At 38.9% G+C, this 16386-nt stretch overlaps 1 protein-coding gene across 7 annotated transcripts in view; it reads left to right on the forward strand.

The window, feature by feature from the left end:
- Nucleotides 1–16386, forward strand: part of LOC113112751 (inactive ubiquitin carboxyl-terminal hydrolase 54-like) — a 55098-nt gene that overhangs the window by 20540 nt on the left and 18172 nt on the right. For all 7 annotated transcript variants that reach the window (XM_026278581.1, XM_026278586.1, XM_026278585.1 and 4 more), the window contains exons 2-6: nucleotides 6855–7448; nucleotides 11985–12077; nucleotides 13935–14069; nucleotides 14984–15097; nucleotides 15549–15631. In XM_026278581.1, the coding sequence (XP_026134366.1) occupies nucleotides 7302–7448; nucleotides 11985–12077; nucleotides 13935–14069; nucleotides 14984–15097; nucleotides 15549–15631 (572 nt within the window). In that variant the 5' untranslated portion in view covers nucleotides 6855–7301. The remainder of the gene's footprint in view (nucleotides 1–6854; nucleotides 7449–11984; nucleotides 12078–13934; nucleotides 14070–14983; nucleotides 15098–15548; nucleotides 15632–16386) is intronic.

Genomic DNA, 16386 nt, shown 5'->3' on the forward strand with positions numbered 1-16386 from the left:
ATGGAACTCACAATTTAAAGTAAAATCCATCAGAAGGTTGTCCAGAAAAAAAAATTGGGACACACACAAAAAACCTGCTGTGTGAAAAAGAGCAGTGAATACCTAGAAAAGAAGTGCATTTTAAATGTACTCAAACATTTACCTCTCTCATTCAGTCATAATTAGGCTGCAAGTCTGAATTATGAACTGGTAAACGACAAACTGATCACATAACATGTTTGTAAAGCTTTAAATGTTAACTGTTAAAAAGCAATGTTATCAGCTTTTACGACTAAACCTTTGCAAACAACCTTGTACTGGAGAATCTGCACAAATAAAATTCTTAGGGGCCGTTCACATATCACACCTAAAAACGCGTGGAAAACGCTAGTCGCGACGCTTTCTCCTTCTTTCCAAAGCACTCGGGCACAAGCGCCCCTGAGGCGTCTGCCTTTGCTAAGCAACCATGACGTGCTCTCTCCATGACGTGCCCTCTCCATGAAGACCCGGAAATTTCAGCAAAGGATAAATGGATGCGGTGTGGACGCGCCTGGAAAAACGGGCGCATCGCACCGCGTGCGTGTCGCGACCGCGTCGCTTCCATTATGAGAGTGCATACTGCGCGCCTACATAGGAAATAACGAACTTGAGCACGCAAAAGACACGATATGTGAACGACCCCTTAAACAGTTAAGTAGTGCAGAGTTTACAGGTTACCCTTCATTTTGAAGGCTCAAAGTAAAGTACTCCCACTTCCCGCTGAATGCTGCAGAGACGCTGTTCGGGAAGCACGTGACATAAAACGAGGCCAGCTATTGGCTATTCGCTACTTCACCTGCTGTACTGGCTGAGTAAAACCTCCGGTGGCTCATTACTGCCACACTTTGGTCACCGCAGATTTGAAATATGCACCGCTTATGGCAAATAAAATTTATTTAGCGACGAATCGATTACTAAATTAGTTGACAACTATTTTAATAATCGATTTTAATCGATTAAATCGATTCGTTGTTTCAGCTCTACATTAATTTGATCCTGCTGGATTCTGTCCTAGAAAATGTCAGATTTTTAAAAATCCGGCATACAGCGCATTAGATCGTGACAGTGCATGCGTGCAGACGAGGATGAGGCTGAGCGAGCGCGGCTTTGGCTAGATTTATTTGGAGGTTATTGCTCATGTCTCATTCGGCACAAATCGAAATGTTTCCATATTTGCAATGTATTTGAATGTTAAACTATTATTTATAATGTAAACTAGGCTTGTACTTAACACGCATTCGCATATAGACGGAAAAGATGATCCTCTTCATATGAGCAAAAACGTCCTTGGCATAACAGCAGAGTGGACCGGTATACTACGGTCTATATGCTCCAGGATTATGTCGGTCACAGCGCCTATTAATCGCTGTTTTGAATCCAGCAATTATTTATTTAGAAATGATAAGATCTGATTATGACAAGTGTGGTATAAAAGCTTTGTTTATTAGAGGAATAATAGGTTAACTGGAAAATGTTAGATCGCGACCATGCTTTTGGACCCCATAGTCTTCATTTACGCGGCTTTGTTCTGGTTTGCCGGTTGGTCACGAATTTCCACAAATTCAGTATATTTAGGCATTGTTTCTTTTCCTAAATCTTCATAGTCTAACCCTCTAATTTCCCAGGTTTATTTTATTATCTTTCGCTTTTAATAACTGTTTTCGCATCTCTTACTGTGGTAAACATGGGAAGGGAAATTAAAGATTTCATGAATTAAGAATTCGTTCGATTTATTAATTTGTTCCCTTATTTCACTTAAATCATGGGTTATTTAGGGAACAAAATTAATGAAACATGGACAATTGCCACATTAATAATTCGTAGGAATGAATTAACAAGTTGTAGGAATGAATAGACTACCTGTCCTGTCACTGTGTCCCGCAGCCCTGCAAAGCGCACGATATAAAACAGTTATCTGATGAAATGATTAGTAACTACATTTCTATTGCATTTAATGTTGAAGAACTTTTATGTTGTTTCTATTTTAATGTACTTTAAAGTTTAAATCACATTAAAAGCTTAATTTGTACATTGTGAATGAATGATGATGCTTTTATACATCGTCACCGTCACTCACAGCCGCTCGCACGTGTTGAGTGCGCATGAGCCGCACGCAGCCCAACATTGAATCGGTTAACCGACCATCGATAGCCTTAATCGATTGCATCTCTTATCGACAATTAATCGATCATCGATTAATCGTTGACATCCCTATTAGATATCATTTTGAGATTTAGTTGCATATGTGAATGATGTACTCTCTCAGTATAGAGGGTCGTTTATGGTTAGTATTTTTCGCTCATTGTTACTGCTAACTTTCAGCTTGACACTAGAATAGTTGGAGCTACATTTCTCTGATTATGGATCTGACATGACATGCTCAGGCATATGACAAATGTACACAAAATCTGCTCTAAAATAAGATATTATAGGCTTATAGGTAACAGTAGTGAAAAGGGAGCATCTTATAAAAATGATAGTTGTTCATATGTAATATAGCTTATAAAATGTATAGATTTATATTTTTATAACTAATTTTTCAGATACAGTAGGTCTACTTAACTTGTACATTTAACATCTTTTGTTGGTTAACATTAATTAACTAACATTAATTAGGAATACTGTCCCTTTAAGATGGAAGTCATGCATTTAATATTGACACACGTTCAGTTTTCACCATTTTTATAGACTGTTTCATGGGGCGCATACGCCTGGACCTAAGTTAACTTCCGGTCTGTGTTGTGTATATCGGTCTGGCTGCGGTGCCTTCTACAAACGCAGTTAAAGTCAAGGTGATGAGTAGACTGAAGTTGGGCTCAGGTGGTTGTGCTGTGGGATGTGTTTCCCATACATTTATTTTTGGAGACTCGCCACAACGTTTGTTTATATTGTTGCCTTTGAAACAGTCTATACAGTCTATGGTTTTCACCCACCTGTTTAAGTTCACTCAATCGATAACTGTTTTTATGTGAGATACTACACAAGATAGACATTTTCTGTTTGTATGTTTGAACCCTGAGAACTGATTGCTCACTGTATATGAGAACTGAATTAGTAGAGCGTGCGTGAGCGAGCGCACTTCTAGTGCAAATCTGCCCATCCTTAAGTTAATTAACAAATTGTGACTCCCGGGGAAAACGGGACGTCTGGTCAACTTACCCCTTCGGGTGCTGAGAACATTGTTTCAGATAGCTAGTTCATGTTTTGGTAGTCTATCCATCCACTGCAGCTGCCATACTGAGACTAGATATGTAAACGCTCCTTATCCAATTGCAATCCAATGACAGGGACGCACATTTTTAAGGATAAGACCGTAACCTATAGGATGTACTATATTTTGAATGTCCGGTAGTCCTCAGATAACATTACAGTCCGGTCTCGTCTTATTAAAGATCCTTTTTCTCTTATCCAAAGAGATAGGAAAAATTATATATGACCCCTTTAACACCTTTCAACAATTAGAAAATAACCATTCACATGTCTTGTTTTTTGGATGATGTTAAGTGAATCTCTGAGACATGCTTGTTCATTGGCCTATGGTTCACCAAAACCAAATGTTTACAAGAATTACTACAGGGCCCAGCAAGACAGTCTTAGCCACTGTCTGGAAGCTAATGAGGGCCTTACAGTAGACACTACTAGTTCTGTTTTCTGCCAGACAGGATAATCCACCGTCTGATCAGGATAATCTGACCTGTCATTCGACCTACTTCACCCCCTGCTGACCATGCATAGGCACAGTACAGTCAACCTGGGATGAAGAATCCACCATGAGGGTTTCTTCAGTCTTAAAGTACTTTCTATCATCCTAGTTTAATGTGCAGAGACATCTAAGAAAGCATTTATTTTTTTTATTTTTTTTTGGAATGATATCCCAAACAGTATAAACACCTCTGCTCTGTGGCGCTTTCAACATTGCCTGGCTTGTTTGCATGGCCCAGGTCTGAAATATCTGGAGAGAGCTATCAGTTTGCTTTCCCATTCATCACATGGCTGTTGCTCACTGCCATTGAACAAATCTGTCCCAAAGACTAATGCAGATGGGCGTTTGAAAGAGGACATTATAGTATGTTTTATGTTTTATAGAATGTTGAGTGAATTTGGGTGTTAATGTGATTTCAAAGTCATAAACTGAGACAAGGAAACCATTGACATCAGCAGTGAAAGGTCAGCCACTGACTCACAGCTGGATAAACACTCATCTTAATAGAATTTCTCTCTCCAGTTCAGTTTCTATCAGTCCCTTTTCTTTGTCATTTCTTTTCTTTTTATCCATTCACTTCATCGTTATCTTGGTTTCTGTCTGCCTTTTCCTGTCAGTCTGTTATCTGTGGCCTGTCTTCCTTTCTGTTGTTTTTTCCCTCTCTTGCTTTATTCTGTACTCCTTGAAAACTGCTCTCAAGGCTGTTTTCGTTAAAAGCACATTAGACAGTGATGGACGTAGCCAGATTTGTTAAACTCTTTGGAGGAATGCTCAAAGCTGCAACTTGTAAACTTCCTGTTAGGAGCTTGAAGTAAAAATCTAAACGTTGCAGGCAATGAATGTTGTCCTCGTTGGTTGTCTTTTTCACCTTAAAGCAAGTTTGTTGCCTGGCTAAGTGCTGCTAATATAAGCCTGCCAGAGGGAGACTGGTTTAAGAGCTTTGACTATCGTATCAGTTGTTGAGTTATATCAGAGTTTCATCTCTGGGAGGTCAGCTTGTAAGTCATGTGTAGGTGTAGCACATCAACGCTTAGCTTAGATGTTCTGTATGCTGGCTCGGACTGGGACAAACAGATAAATCCTTGTGTGCACACCCAAGCTTTATTATAGCCAGTGGGATGAGATCTGAGTCAGATTGTAAAGGAAATTTCACAGCTACAGTGTTAAGACGTGACTGTTTGGGTTTTCGTGGAGTGAGAGTCTACGCTCACTTGAGGTGTTCACACATACTGAGATTTTTATTGCTTTAGGTTGCTAAGTGGATCTAAGGGACAGTTCACACAAAAATACTGTCATTTATTCACTCACGTTGTTTAAAACCTAATTGGCTTTCTTTGTTCTCTAAGACATAAAAATAAAGGAAGACTATTATTGGTTCCCTTGGTTCACGACGTCAAACGTGTTAAGAACAACTTCAGGATGAATATCCGCCCAAAATAATGAAACCATCCGCAATCGATTAACTAGTGTTAAATCTCTCCTCACCCTAAACGTTTAGTGTTTGCTCGTTCTGTGTGCGCGAGAACCGTTTCCTCCAGCTGACGTTCCCTGCACTGCAGAGACACCATGGATATTTCACAGACACAGGTCTTGACAGTGCGGCCGCTTCAGTCGCAAATCAAAATGGATGTGCGCACACTGTAAAATGTATTTAAGGCACCAGGTGCGAATAAACTCACCTGGAGGGATTTTGCTTTTCTTAAATTTACGCTCATAAAAAGTCTTCAATACATGAAATGGTAAAACAAACATCTTAAAGAGCACACATTGCAGTGTCGCTGCTGTTAGTTCAGGCTGCTTCAAAGCAATTCTCAATCAGTGAATAGCGCACATTTATGTCAAGCGATTGCTTATGAACTTGAATTGATGAACAATGACAATGTCTACTTTATGACCTTTATAAAATGTTTTAGATGGTTGTAAGATATTATTTTTTTTTGGCATTATTTGTATTTGTTTTCTGTGGACCATTTGTTGTCTATGTGTGATTATATGAATTTAACTTCTATCTTTGCAGCATTTTATTATATCCCTTTATATGTAAGCAGAGACGGATTCTGATCATAATCATAAATCAATAGCCAGATCAGACACTGTAACAATAACTTCTCATCCATCTTGTCTATGCTAGACAACAGTATCTGAGAGATCACGTCTGCTCCAATGTATTCAGTCTTGTTAGAAGATTTTGGAACCATTCACTTCCCATTTGCATGAAGTAAAACTTTCTATGATCCACTGGAAATCAGCAGCTCTCACTGAAAATGAATGACTTGTGGTCACTTTATTACATTTATGCATTTAGCAGACACTTTTGTCCAAAGCAGCTTACAGTGCATTCAGGCTATACACATTTTAGTATGTGTGTTCCCTGGGTATGAAACCCACAAACTTTTGTGCTGCTAATGCAGTGCTCTACCACTGAGCCACCGGAACTCTGTTATTATCATAAATTATATTATTACTGCAATTACATTTAAATCTTTATTGCTGCAAATCGCAGTAGCCCCTTTCACACTGCACTTCGCAGTGACCTTTTTTATTGAATGTTAGTAATCAAGTTGTTGTTATTTTAATCTGAAAGAAGAACTTTTTATCAGTAAGCTAGGCCCTATGTGTTCAGTAAGCTTGTTTCAGTAAGCTATGTGTTTTCAAGGCTTCAAGGTTTTATTGAATGCTATCTCTATACAAGTGCAAAGTAATGCATTCTTAGTCTTTTATTTTGTAATTTTAAGAGCAATAAACCTATATTGCAATGTTAAGGAATTCATGTTTTTTTCATTCAGATATGTAAATCAACATTAATAAATTGTTAGTAGTCAATTAATGGGGAGATAATCGAAATCGAATCAGTCTGAAAAAGTTTATCCCAGCCCTATTACACGTCACGTCCTGATGTCACGTGTCATTATGGGACCTTTACGGGTTGTGTGTGAAAGCTTGCACATATCCCGGGTAATCACTGGCAGTGTGAAAGTGCAAAATCTAGCGACCTGGGAACGATTGCCGGAACACTTTACCCGTGTATTTGCCGGAATCGCTGTGTGAAAGGGACTAGTTTGAAGAATGCATGAACTTTAGATGGGATTGAGCATGAGATGTTAACTTTTTTCATTTCTGTTTATTTTTCCAGATATAGTGTTGTGAAGATTGACACTTGTTTACAAGCAGGACGAGACTCTAGCAGCCAATCTGCACACTTTTGCTACTGTTAAAGGGTGTAGCACAGAGCACTGCAATGAAGATCACCACACCTCCCACAACCCAGAATCCTGAGTATAATGGTGTGAAATTCCACAACCAAATCCCAGAGAGCTGTTAACAAGGCCAAGAGACAGCATTTGCCTTTTCTGTCTGATGCAAGAAGACAACAAGAAGCCCACTCCCTTGGATACATTTTTTCTTTCCAGAATATATATATATATATAGTTTATAAAAATTGTGGGCATTGGCAGCTCTGAATTTTTAGATCTTTAATTTTTTGGATGAAACCGCAATGCATTCGATTTTGGAAAGATGAACTTGGTATTTTTAAGTGGAGGGACGATTTAGAGTTTAAGCGATACTGATTTCCTCCACCATGTCATGGAAAAGAAACTACTTTGCATCTGGCAGCAGTGGCTTACAGGGTATATTCACCCCTCGAACCATGACATCAGTCGCCCCCAGCAAAGGACTCCTCAATGAGCCAGGACAGAACAGCTGCTTCCTGAACAGCGCTCTACAGGTAGGACTACACTTGTTCATGTAAACACATCTTATATGTTACCTTTTATACTTTTAGAAATCTTACTAGGGTCTTTCTGAAATATACAAATAGTTTCTTAGTTGAACAAGACTCTTGAACGAAATGATTAGTCTTTATATGGTGCTTTCAGGGATGTATCTCAGATGTGGCTCAGTGTGGTCTCCATTAAACTTGGCAAACTTTGAGGACACCCCGCATGAGCTTGCTGAGATGTTTACATCAACTGTTATGCTATACTTGTAGTCTAGAAGGATAAATGTTTTGCAGACTCTCTCATTAATTAATGACTCGTGCAACGTATGACCTCAAAAGAGGCTTGCTCTCATGGGTAGAAATCCCCCCCCCCCCTCCCCCTGTTATTAGCCATTTGAAGCAACAAGTCAAGCGGCTAGATGCATATGGCAGCTGTAAGAATGGTACGCTGACTTTTCACTTGTTGTTCTCCATACGCATGAGAGCTATTAGACCAAAACTGCTGTGCCTTTTATCCATTGTGCTGCTTGTTGGAGCCTGCATTAGATTTAGTGATGATTCAAGCACTGTCTGCACTGGACCCCACAAACAACTGTCAGACGCGCACTGTCCTGGCCGGTAATTACCCTGCACAGCAACCTGCCATTACTTACCCTCTATTTTTGGATTACTGTATAATCTGCTATATGGAAATAAAGGGGCTTAGCTGGCAGATAATATGTCTAAAGCTACAAATTAGTGTCAGTTATGACTGGTTTGGGGGGTTGGGTGTTTGAGGGAGCATTGCGGCTGGATTGTCTGTTGTCATGAAGCATTAAAATATGGCAAGACAATGAACTTAAAACCTGGGTGTGAAAAACATTATTATTTTATTTATCTGTAGAACAAATTGTGGTGCTTTAGCTTTCTTTAATACTTTTCTGAGGAATTGTAATTCTTTATTTTTTTAAGGACTTTTTGGCTTTTAAGAACTTCAAAGTCTGTAAAAATGTTACTGACATGAGTTAATTTTGGCTCTGATGGCTTTGCAAATTATAATATAGGCCTATTTACATGTAAGGTGAGTCAGTTCTCTAGTATTGTTCTCTTTCCCTCAGTTTTCATGTTCTTTTTACATTAAGTGATAATGTCTTTTTATTTTGGTGTTACATGTCCACAATGCAATAAGCTGTCCTTTAAGTTTTCCCTGAAACTCCTTTTAAAATCAATATAGTTCACAAAAGCCATTCAATAAAATCTATTATGCAATCAATAAACTCCTGATTGAGCATAAATGAGGTTGAAGGAAGGAGAGGGAGAGCGTTATGTCTAGACTGCATGGGTTTTCAAAGCTGACGTCTTCTGGTCTCCTGCTGATTCTGAGACAGAAGGTAAGTGTCAGGATGTGTAATCAGCATCTTCCTGTTGAGTGCGTCAGCAGCTAAAGGAATGTTTGGTTTTAAGCTATTAATAAATGTTTAACCAACTTGCTACTAAATTCTTTTTTAGTAAAATTGTCCTGATCCGTTAAATCGGAATCAAAAAAAAAAAAAAAAAAAAAAAAAATCAATGCAAACAATAGGTGAGTTTGAACAACTTGTACAAAGTCCTCCAAACTCATATGCTAATCCAGGCTGCATTTATTTGATCAAAAAACAACATAATTATTATGAAACTATATACATTTTGGTCACACTTTATTTTCTGGACCAATTCTCGCTATTAACAAACCATTAAAGGGTTAGTTCACCCAAAAAAGAAAATTATATAATTATTGACTTACCCTTGTGTCGTTCCAAACCCGTAAGACCGCCATTCATCTTCGGAACACAGTTTAAGATATTTTAGATTTAGTCCAAGAGCTTTCTGTCCCTCCATTGAAAATCTATGTACGGTCTACTGTCCATGTCCAGAAAGGTAATAAAAACATCACGTCCATGTGACATCAGAGGGTCAGTTAGAACTTAATATTTGTACTGTATGCAACCTGGAAATTCATTTTTTTTCTGGACTCATGGAAAAAAAACTGACTATTGTTGTTAGGCCAGGTTTGTTCTTGAAATAAACTTGAATGGTTTACTGCTGCACATGCTGTCAAATGATCACATTCAGTGAAGGGAAGTCTTTACGTGGCCGCACACATTGTTTAATGTCTGATGAGCTGAAGGAACTCCATTTTAGTCAGTTATAGTTATTTTCATTCTGTTTCAGTCTATCTCTGTTTCCTCAACTATGCCTCGTCCTTTTTCCATCCCCTTGATCTGAAGCATGTAATGTATTGTTAGTAATGGGCCATGGTGTCCCTCTTTGCAGAGGGCTATCTCTGATCTGTCCAGTTTGGGGAGTCATGCAGATTTGCTTGCTCTTATTGAACTAATCTCTCAAGAAGTGGTCTACTGCAGTTCACGTATTAGACAATGACAGACTCCATGGTTTCTCAGTTTCAGCTTTCGTTCTCCTAAAAGACCATTTTATAAAGTTCTTGTCTAAAGGATTCTGCTGGCATTTATGCGTTTGTTAAAAAAATGCATCACATCAGAGACTAGACAGTCCCCTCAGCATTACGGTGAGTCAGAACATCGCTTTAATGACCAGAAGTGACCTAGGTTGTCAAGCAAACACCTGTACTTCTTGTAAGAACCTGTAGGCTTCTCATCAATATTGGCATTCTCATCCTATACAAACTCTACTGGACATTTCCAGATCTCAAAAATAAAAAAAAAAACTAAAGAAAAATATGAAAGGATGGATTTTGTTGTTAGACATTCTCAGAGGCAAACTCTGTAGCATGACAAGAGCTTCCAGAACTTTAGTGTCAAATCAGTGATGTCCGATCAATAGAAGGGGACACTGTGCCCTGATGCTGAGCGCTTGAGACATGGACACACTAGCTAGTCCATGGCCACTGGCTCAGAATGTTCCTGTGTCTGCCGACCTGCATACATGCACCCGGAGACCAGGAATGTGGTTCAAGAACAACAGTTATTGTAGAAAACTCCTGAAAATGTCTTGATGTATGTCGTTGTGTATAAGGTGTATAAAAAACATAAATGCATGTGCACAATAAAAAAAGATAGATATGATGCTGATATAATGTATATCTAACTCTTCTGTCAATCTGTCCCGAAATACTCTTGCATCTTTAATTTTATAGCTCTGCTTTGCAAGGCTTCAAGTAAAACAAAAATGAGTTTATTGAACGATTGAATACTTGTGACAGTGTAGTTCTTTGATGGACAGATCGCACGTTTTCATGCCTGAGAAAACATTTACATTCAGGCTTTTGTTTAACAGCATTGCTTTTCATAAATTTTTTCACTTACAGTTCCACTTGCCATGCAAGGCGCATCAGCAAGAGGTCATACAGGGTGAAGGGTGATCGTAATGGCATGAGAGATCGATGCTGCTGAGTACTGTTAAGTTTTATTGTGCAGAGAGAGACACAGTGCCAACTGCAGTCAAACAGATGTTTTCTGATTTGTGAAATTACTCTCTGAAATTGATTGTCATCACTATAGATTTTAAATGCATTCAAAGTAAAACAAGCAGACAGCTATGCTTAAGACTTTTGACTGAAACAAGTAGGTCTCTTAAATATGTTGGTTTACAGGCCAACTAACGTTTGAAGTTCATTTGCAGACTTGATCACTTTTAGAGTGATTAAGACATCCGTGAAGGTAAAGTTAGAAAGCAGATTCGTTTGGGTAACAGTTGTGTTAAGTGGGACTGACAGCTCTCTCAATAATTCAGCATGCGAGCATGTAGATCCGCCGGGCGAGCAGAGGGGGTCATGGCGCACACACAGTCCCTGCTCATGGTGGGCAGGTGGGGTCAGGTCACCTCTGTAGCCTCCCAGGCACGGCCAGATAGGAGGTGTGTATAATTGTGTGTCTGTGCATGGATGTGAGCTGCCCAGCAGGAAGCTAGCAGGTTTTTGTTTTTTTTTCCTGCTGACATTCTGCATCATCTTTCACCTGGAGACGCATACGTTCCTCAAGATGAAAGTTTAAAGCTGGGAAACATGCTCATCACTTCATCTTACTCGCAGACTTTGCTTTGCTTGTTAAGCTGCTCCATGTTTCTTCAAACTCTTGGATAAAGCACACAGGCTTATCAGATCTTTGACGCTTGATTGGTGACCCGTAATTGTTTCTCTCATGTGATTGGTTGAGATTGTATTACTGGGTTTCAGGAAAGCTGGATTTAAGAGATTGTTGAGGAAAAGAGTCTGTCAGCTTCAGAAACAACTTGCACAATCTCCATCTCCAACCCGCCTCCTGTTCTTTAGATGCCTTGCACTTCTGAGAGAGAAACTCAAGAAGAGGTGAAAAGTCAACTGCAGGCAGTGCAGAGCAGCAAGTGCTTTTTGAGCCCGATACATTTTTGATGACTAGTGCATCTCAGGCTTTTTAGAAAGAGTGGTGAGTGTCTGATGCTTGATTCAACCTTTTCTCAGCCTTTCAGAGAGCTCTCATATCATGTGCAGGCAGCATCAAAGATCAGAGGACGATGTACACTTTTTATTTTCATCTAACTGCATTACATTATTTTTTTTTCATATAGGTTCTCTGGCATCTGGATATCTTCCGGCGAAGTTTCCGGCAGCTCACCACACACAAGTGCATGGAGGACTCATGCATCTTCTGCGCTCTGAAGGTAAAGCACTGAGCCCATCAGGTTTTAACTTTATTCATGATGCATTAAGTTAATGGAGCTGACCGGGATCTCTGCTCCATTATAGCTTTTCTAATTCAGTAGTTTCCTTTTTTTATATGAACGCTAATGTGTTTCTGCCATCTGTACATGCTTTACGATTCTGAAATTTGATCAAATATTAAATGGTTAACTTCATTGTAGAAGTAGAGAGATAATCAGCTTGACCCTTTTTTTTTTTACAGCTGTATTTACATTTTTAGTTTAAAGGCATAGTTCAGCCACAAGTGAAAACTATCATCATTAACTCACCCCCATGTTGTTCCAAACCTTTGACTGACTGACTTCTGTGAAACATAAAAATCGAAATACCTTTGTCAGAGGTCACCAAAACGTTTGTAATGTTGTCTTATAGCTCCCTTTTCTAAGTCTATAAAAAACAGTACCCAACAACTCCATTACACTACTGTGCATCCAAAAGGATAATAACTTGTATCATGATTTGTTTGCATTTGTTACTCCGTTTTATGATATATTTATCACTTTTGTGATATATGTGATAGCTATTAATTCTCAGGTGAGGAATAATTAACATTAGTTAGTATAATTACTAGTTTACTTGTCTATTCTAATTTAGTTATTTTGTCCAAAAGCTTAAAGGAAACCAGTTCTGAATATCATTTGTCTGATACAAAACATAAAAATCAGTTTTGGATCTCTTCTTTGTCATTTTGTCCAGGAATTGTTCCAGGAATTGTAATGCCATTTTATGTATTTTGCATAATTCATAAAAAAAAAAAAAAACTAGCCATTCCGTGTTTAACTAGAGCTGTTAGGCAAGCCGTGTTGCGTGTATGCAGCTCTTGCTGTGTCACTTCTTTTTCCATCCCGTTTCTTTTCAGTCCCTCCCTTACTCTCGTTTTTTTATTAGATTCCTTCTAATGTTCAGGATTGCCGTTGGCATTTTCCATCAAAAGTTCAATAACTCTGGAAATTAGAGATCTCTCTCCTGAGCCCTGTGCCAGCGCAGTAGGGGGCTGTCTGTCTGCTCTCACATACAGGACTGGGACAGTGTCTATCAGCCTGTCCACTCTCTCTCATGGGTCTTGTACTGGCTCTGTATTCAGCTGTCTATGTCTTTTTAACTTTATTCCACTATGTTTCACGGTCAGTGACATAAGTGCAGTTTCCAACCTCTCAGAGTTATATAACATAGTTTTCGGCATCCAAAGAGAAGAAGTTAATCCTGTAAAGACTCTTAATTCAGCACAAAAGTCTTTACAGCATGGGAAATCTTAGAAGTTCATATAAACCAGGAGACTCTTAATTATGTTGTTTAAATGTGGCCTAAGAGGGGGAAAAATGCTTTTTAATAGTATCATTCACCTAAAAATTAAAATTCATGCATTTACTCACTGGTGTGTGTCAAGTGAATGAATTCTTCGTAAAATACTTTCTTTTCAATCTCTTTGCTTGTCCTGCTACTTTTTTTAATACAAAAAAGTTATTGTTTACATTAAAACTAAAATTTAATATTGTTCATTTTCTCTCGTCACATTTGAAAAGATTTAAAAATCATAAAACCACCTCTTTTAAATTTTGAATATCAGCTTCCCTTGTGTTCTATACAGTAGGAAAAAATGGACACTTAAGACTGGTTTGTGGTCCAGTGTCACATATTAGTACCTTTTAGAGTAGAAATTTGTGCTGTTATGGTACTACTATGAACCTTTTAGGGGTAAATAAGGTTCTGCTCCAGTGACAAACTGTGTGTAAAGGTACACTTTTTGAAGAAGTTGTGTGCTGAGGTGTTGTTGATGTTTTCTTTAACATTAATCGAGAGCTGTGGTTGTTTTTCAGAGCATATTTGTACAGTTCCAGTTCAGCAGTGAGAAGGTGCTGCCTTCTGATGCTCTTCGCTGTGCTCTGGCCAAAACCTTCCAGGATGAGCAGCGATTCCAACTCGGCATTATGGACGACGCAGCCGAGTGCTTTGTAAGGGCTCTTGACTCTCTACCATTGCCCTTTAGCTTTCCTCCCCTGTAGAGTGTTACTGCTTTCCCTCCTACTCTCCTCCATGTCCTTGTTTGTTCCATACTCTTTATTATGCTTTCACATGCCAAATTAGACTCTGTGCTCCAGATGTAGATTTTCTTAAGGAGGACATTGTGCAGTCTGGCAGATTTTTTGCGAACATTGTTAGCCTCAGCTATGTCTTGAGTCCACCAGTGCAAGTAAAAGGAACATATCCTCTTGGCCCTGTATTTCTATCTGTCCTTTCCTGTCATTTTTGGTTGCATGTCAGCTTTCTTGTCAATTTTTAACTCTTTTCTCTTGACAGGATACTTGAGGCAAACCTTCTTGTTTAAACCTTTGCTGTAATCTTTTGTAATCATGCATGCATCTCCTATTTTGTGAAGTGATTCACTTCCTCCTAATGGCTCATTTTAAAGGCCATAGCATCATAACGTATAAGATAAAGAATGGCTCCCTGCCTCTGCCTCTCTTGACTGCTGGTTTGGCAACATCATACAATGTGCTGACCAGTAAAAACTGCAACCACAAACTGCAAATGTACATTTTTTGCCCCCTTAACCACTATTGTTGTCGGGCCATTATGCAAGACTGGAGACACTGGTAAAGGCCAGTTGCTTAGCAAATTTCAACATCTCCCTACAGAACACAAACCTCCCCCAACCAAACCATCCTCCGTAATATCCTTCAGCTAAAAGGGCTGAGCACGCTGTTATTCACAGATTCAGTAAACACCCATTGGATAGTGAGAATCAATTAACATGAGACATGCAGGACAGACGCATGCCATTTTTTTTAAGTGGGATTCACAGATTTTTTTATTTGGATTCAAGCACAATGATTGGTAATAATAAAGCAATATGTCTCTCTCACAGGAGAATATCCTCATGAGGATCCACTTTCACATCTCTGATGAGACCAAGGAGGACATCTGCACGGCCAAACACTGCATCCCTCACCAGAAGTTTGCCATGACACTCTTTGAGCAGGTGAAGCCCCTTTATTAACAAGTAGAAATCTTTGAAGGCAATATGAATCCCATTCACTATCCATTTAACTTGTATAATAGAACATAATTCTGAATGACACATACTTGTTGGTAGAAAATGTAAAACCGTAAAATAAACACCAGGATTTGACTGGATCATGGTCGGTCTACATTGCACATGTCAGTAAATGCATCTTTTATATTTTTGTTGATCATTTCTCTTTTATAATAGCATGCATTGATGTATTATGCACAAAAATGTATTTAATTTGTTTGCTTACTTAAATACCTCTTTGTAAGTGACATGCATCAATTGTCATTTAATTCATTTGTGTTGTGTCAGGAGGTGTGGAAACCCTAATAGACCTAGTTTTTAATATAAAATGTTTGCCACTCGCTCCAGTTGAAAGGAAAAGATTATTTAATAGATAATATTTTTTGTTCTCATTAAGTGTGTGTGCAGCAACTGTGGAGCCTCTTCAGACCCCCTGCCCTTCATTCAGATGGTCCACTACATCTCCACCACCTCTCTGTGGTGAGCAAAATCATTCCTGCAGCACATACACTTGCACAAAAATGAGTGATGCTAAAGAATGAGGTCATTTTGAAAGCTGAGACCAAAAAGAGCCACACTGTGCACGGCACAGAAAACATCATGTCCTATACTCTTCACCAGCTGAGCAAATGAGCTCTCTGCCACATCAAACACAGTGAAATCAATTAGAGCAGAGATCACATGGCAACAGCCAGCTTAAATATTACTCTAGGTCTTCTGGACAGCAGTGCCACTGCTTTTAATCATGGATGGTGAGTGGCCAGATACAAAGCAGAGCCTCACATTAGAGAAGATCCCCTTGAACCTCTCCAGTCAAACATTGTCAGCATCTGCTTTTAGAGCTGTGCATTTGCAGACACTGTCTGGATTACTGCATTCAGCCTGCCAGGGCAGCAGATACTTAACATTTGTGAACAAACAGTCATAAGCACAACAACGATGAAGGACTGCATGAATATTTCAGCATGCAGCTCTGTGATAAAGGAGGATTTTTATGGTAATAGGTGACATTGCAGTGGACGGCTGCTTTCGTCTGCACAAGGACATTGACTCCCTTGTCGTCCCACTACAAATATTACAATCAATGGATTAATGGATTAATACAATAATTTATTATGATTATTTCACCATGTCATTTATCTCTGTGCTAAAACTTAGTGATCTCCAGGGCTGGGTTTTGACACAAATTAGGCCTATTATTATTTTTTTAATCCAGCATGCGTGAGGTGCCAGAC

The sequence above is a fragment of the Carassius auratus genome, chromosome 13, assembly GCF_003368295.1.
Source record: "Carassius auratus strain Wakin chromosome 13, ASM336829v1, whole genome shotgun sequence".
NCBI lineage: Eukaryota > Metazoa > Chordata > Actinopteri > Cypriniformes > Cyprinidae > Carassius > Carassius auratus.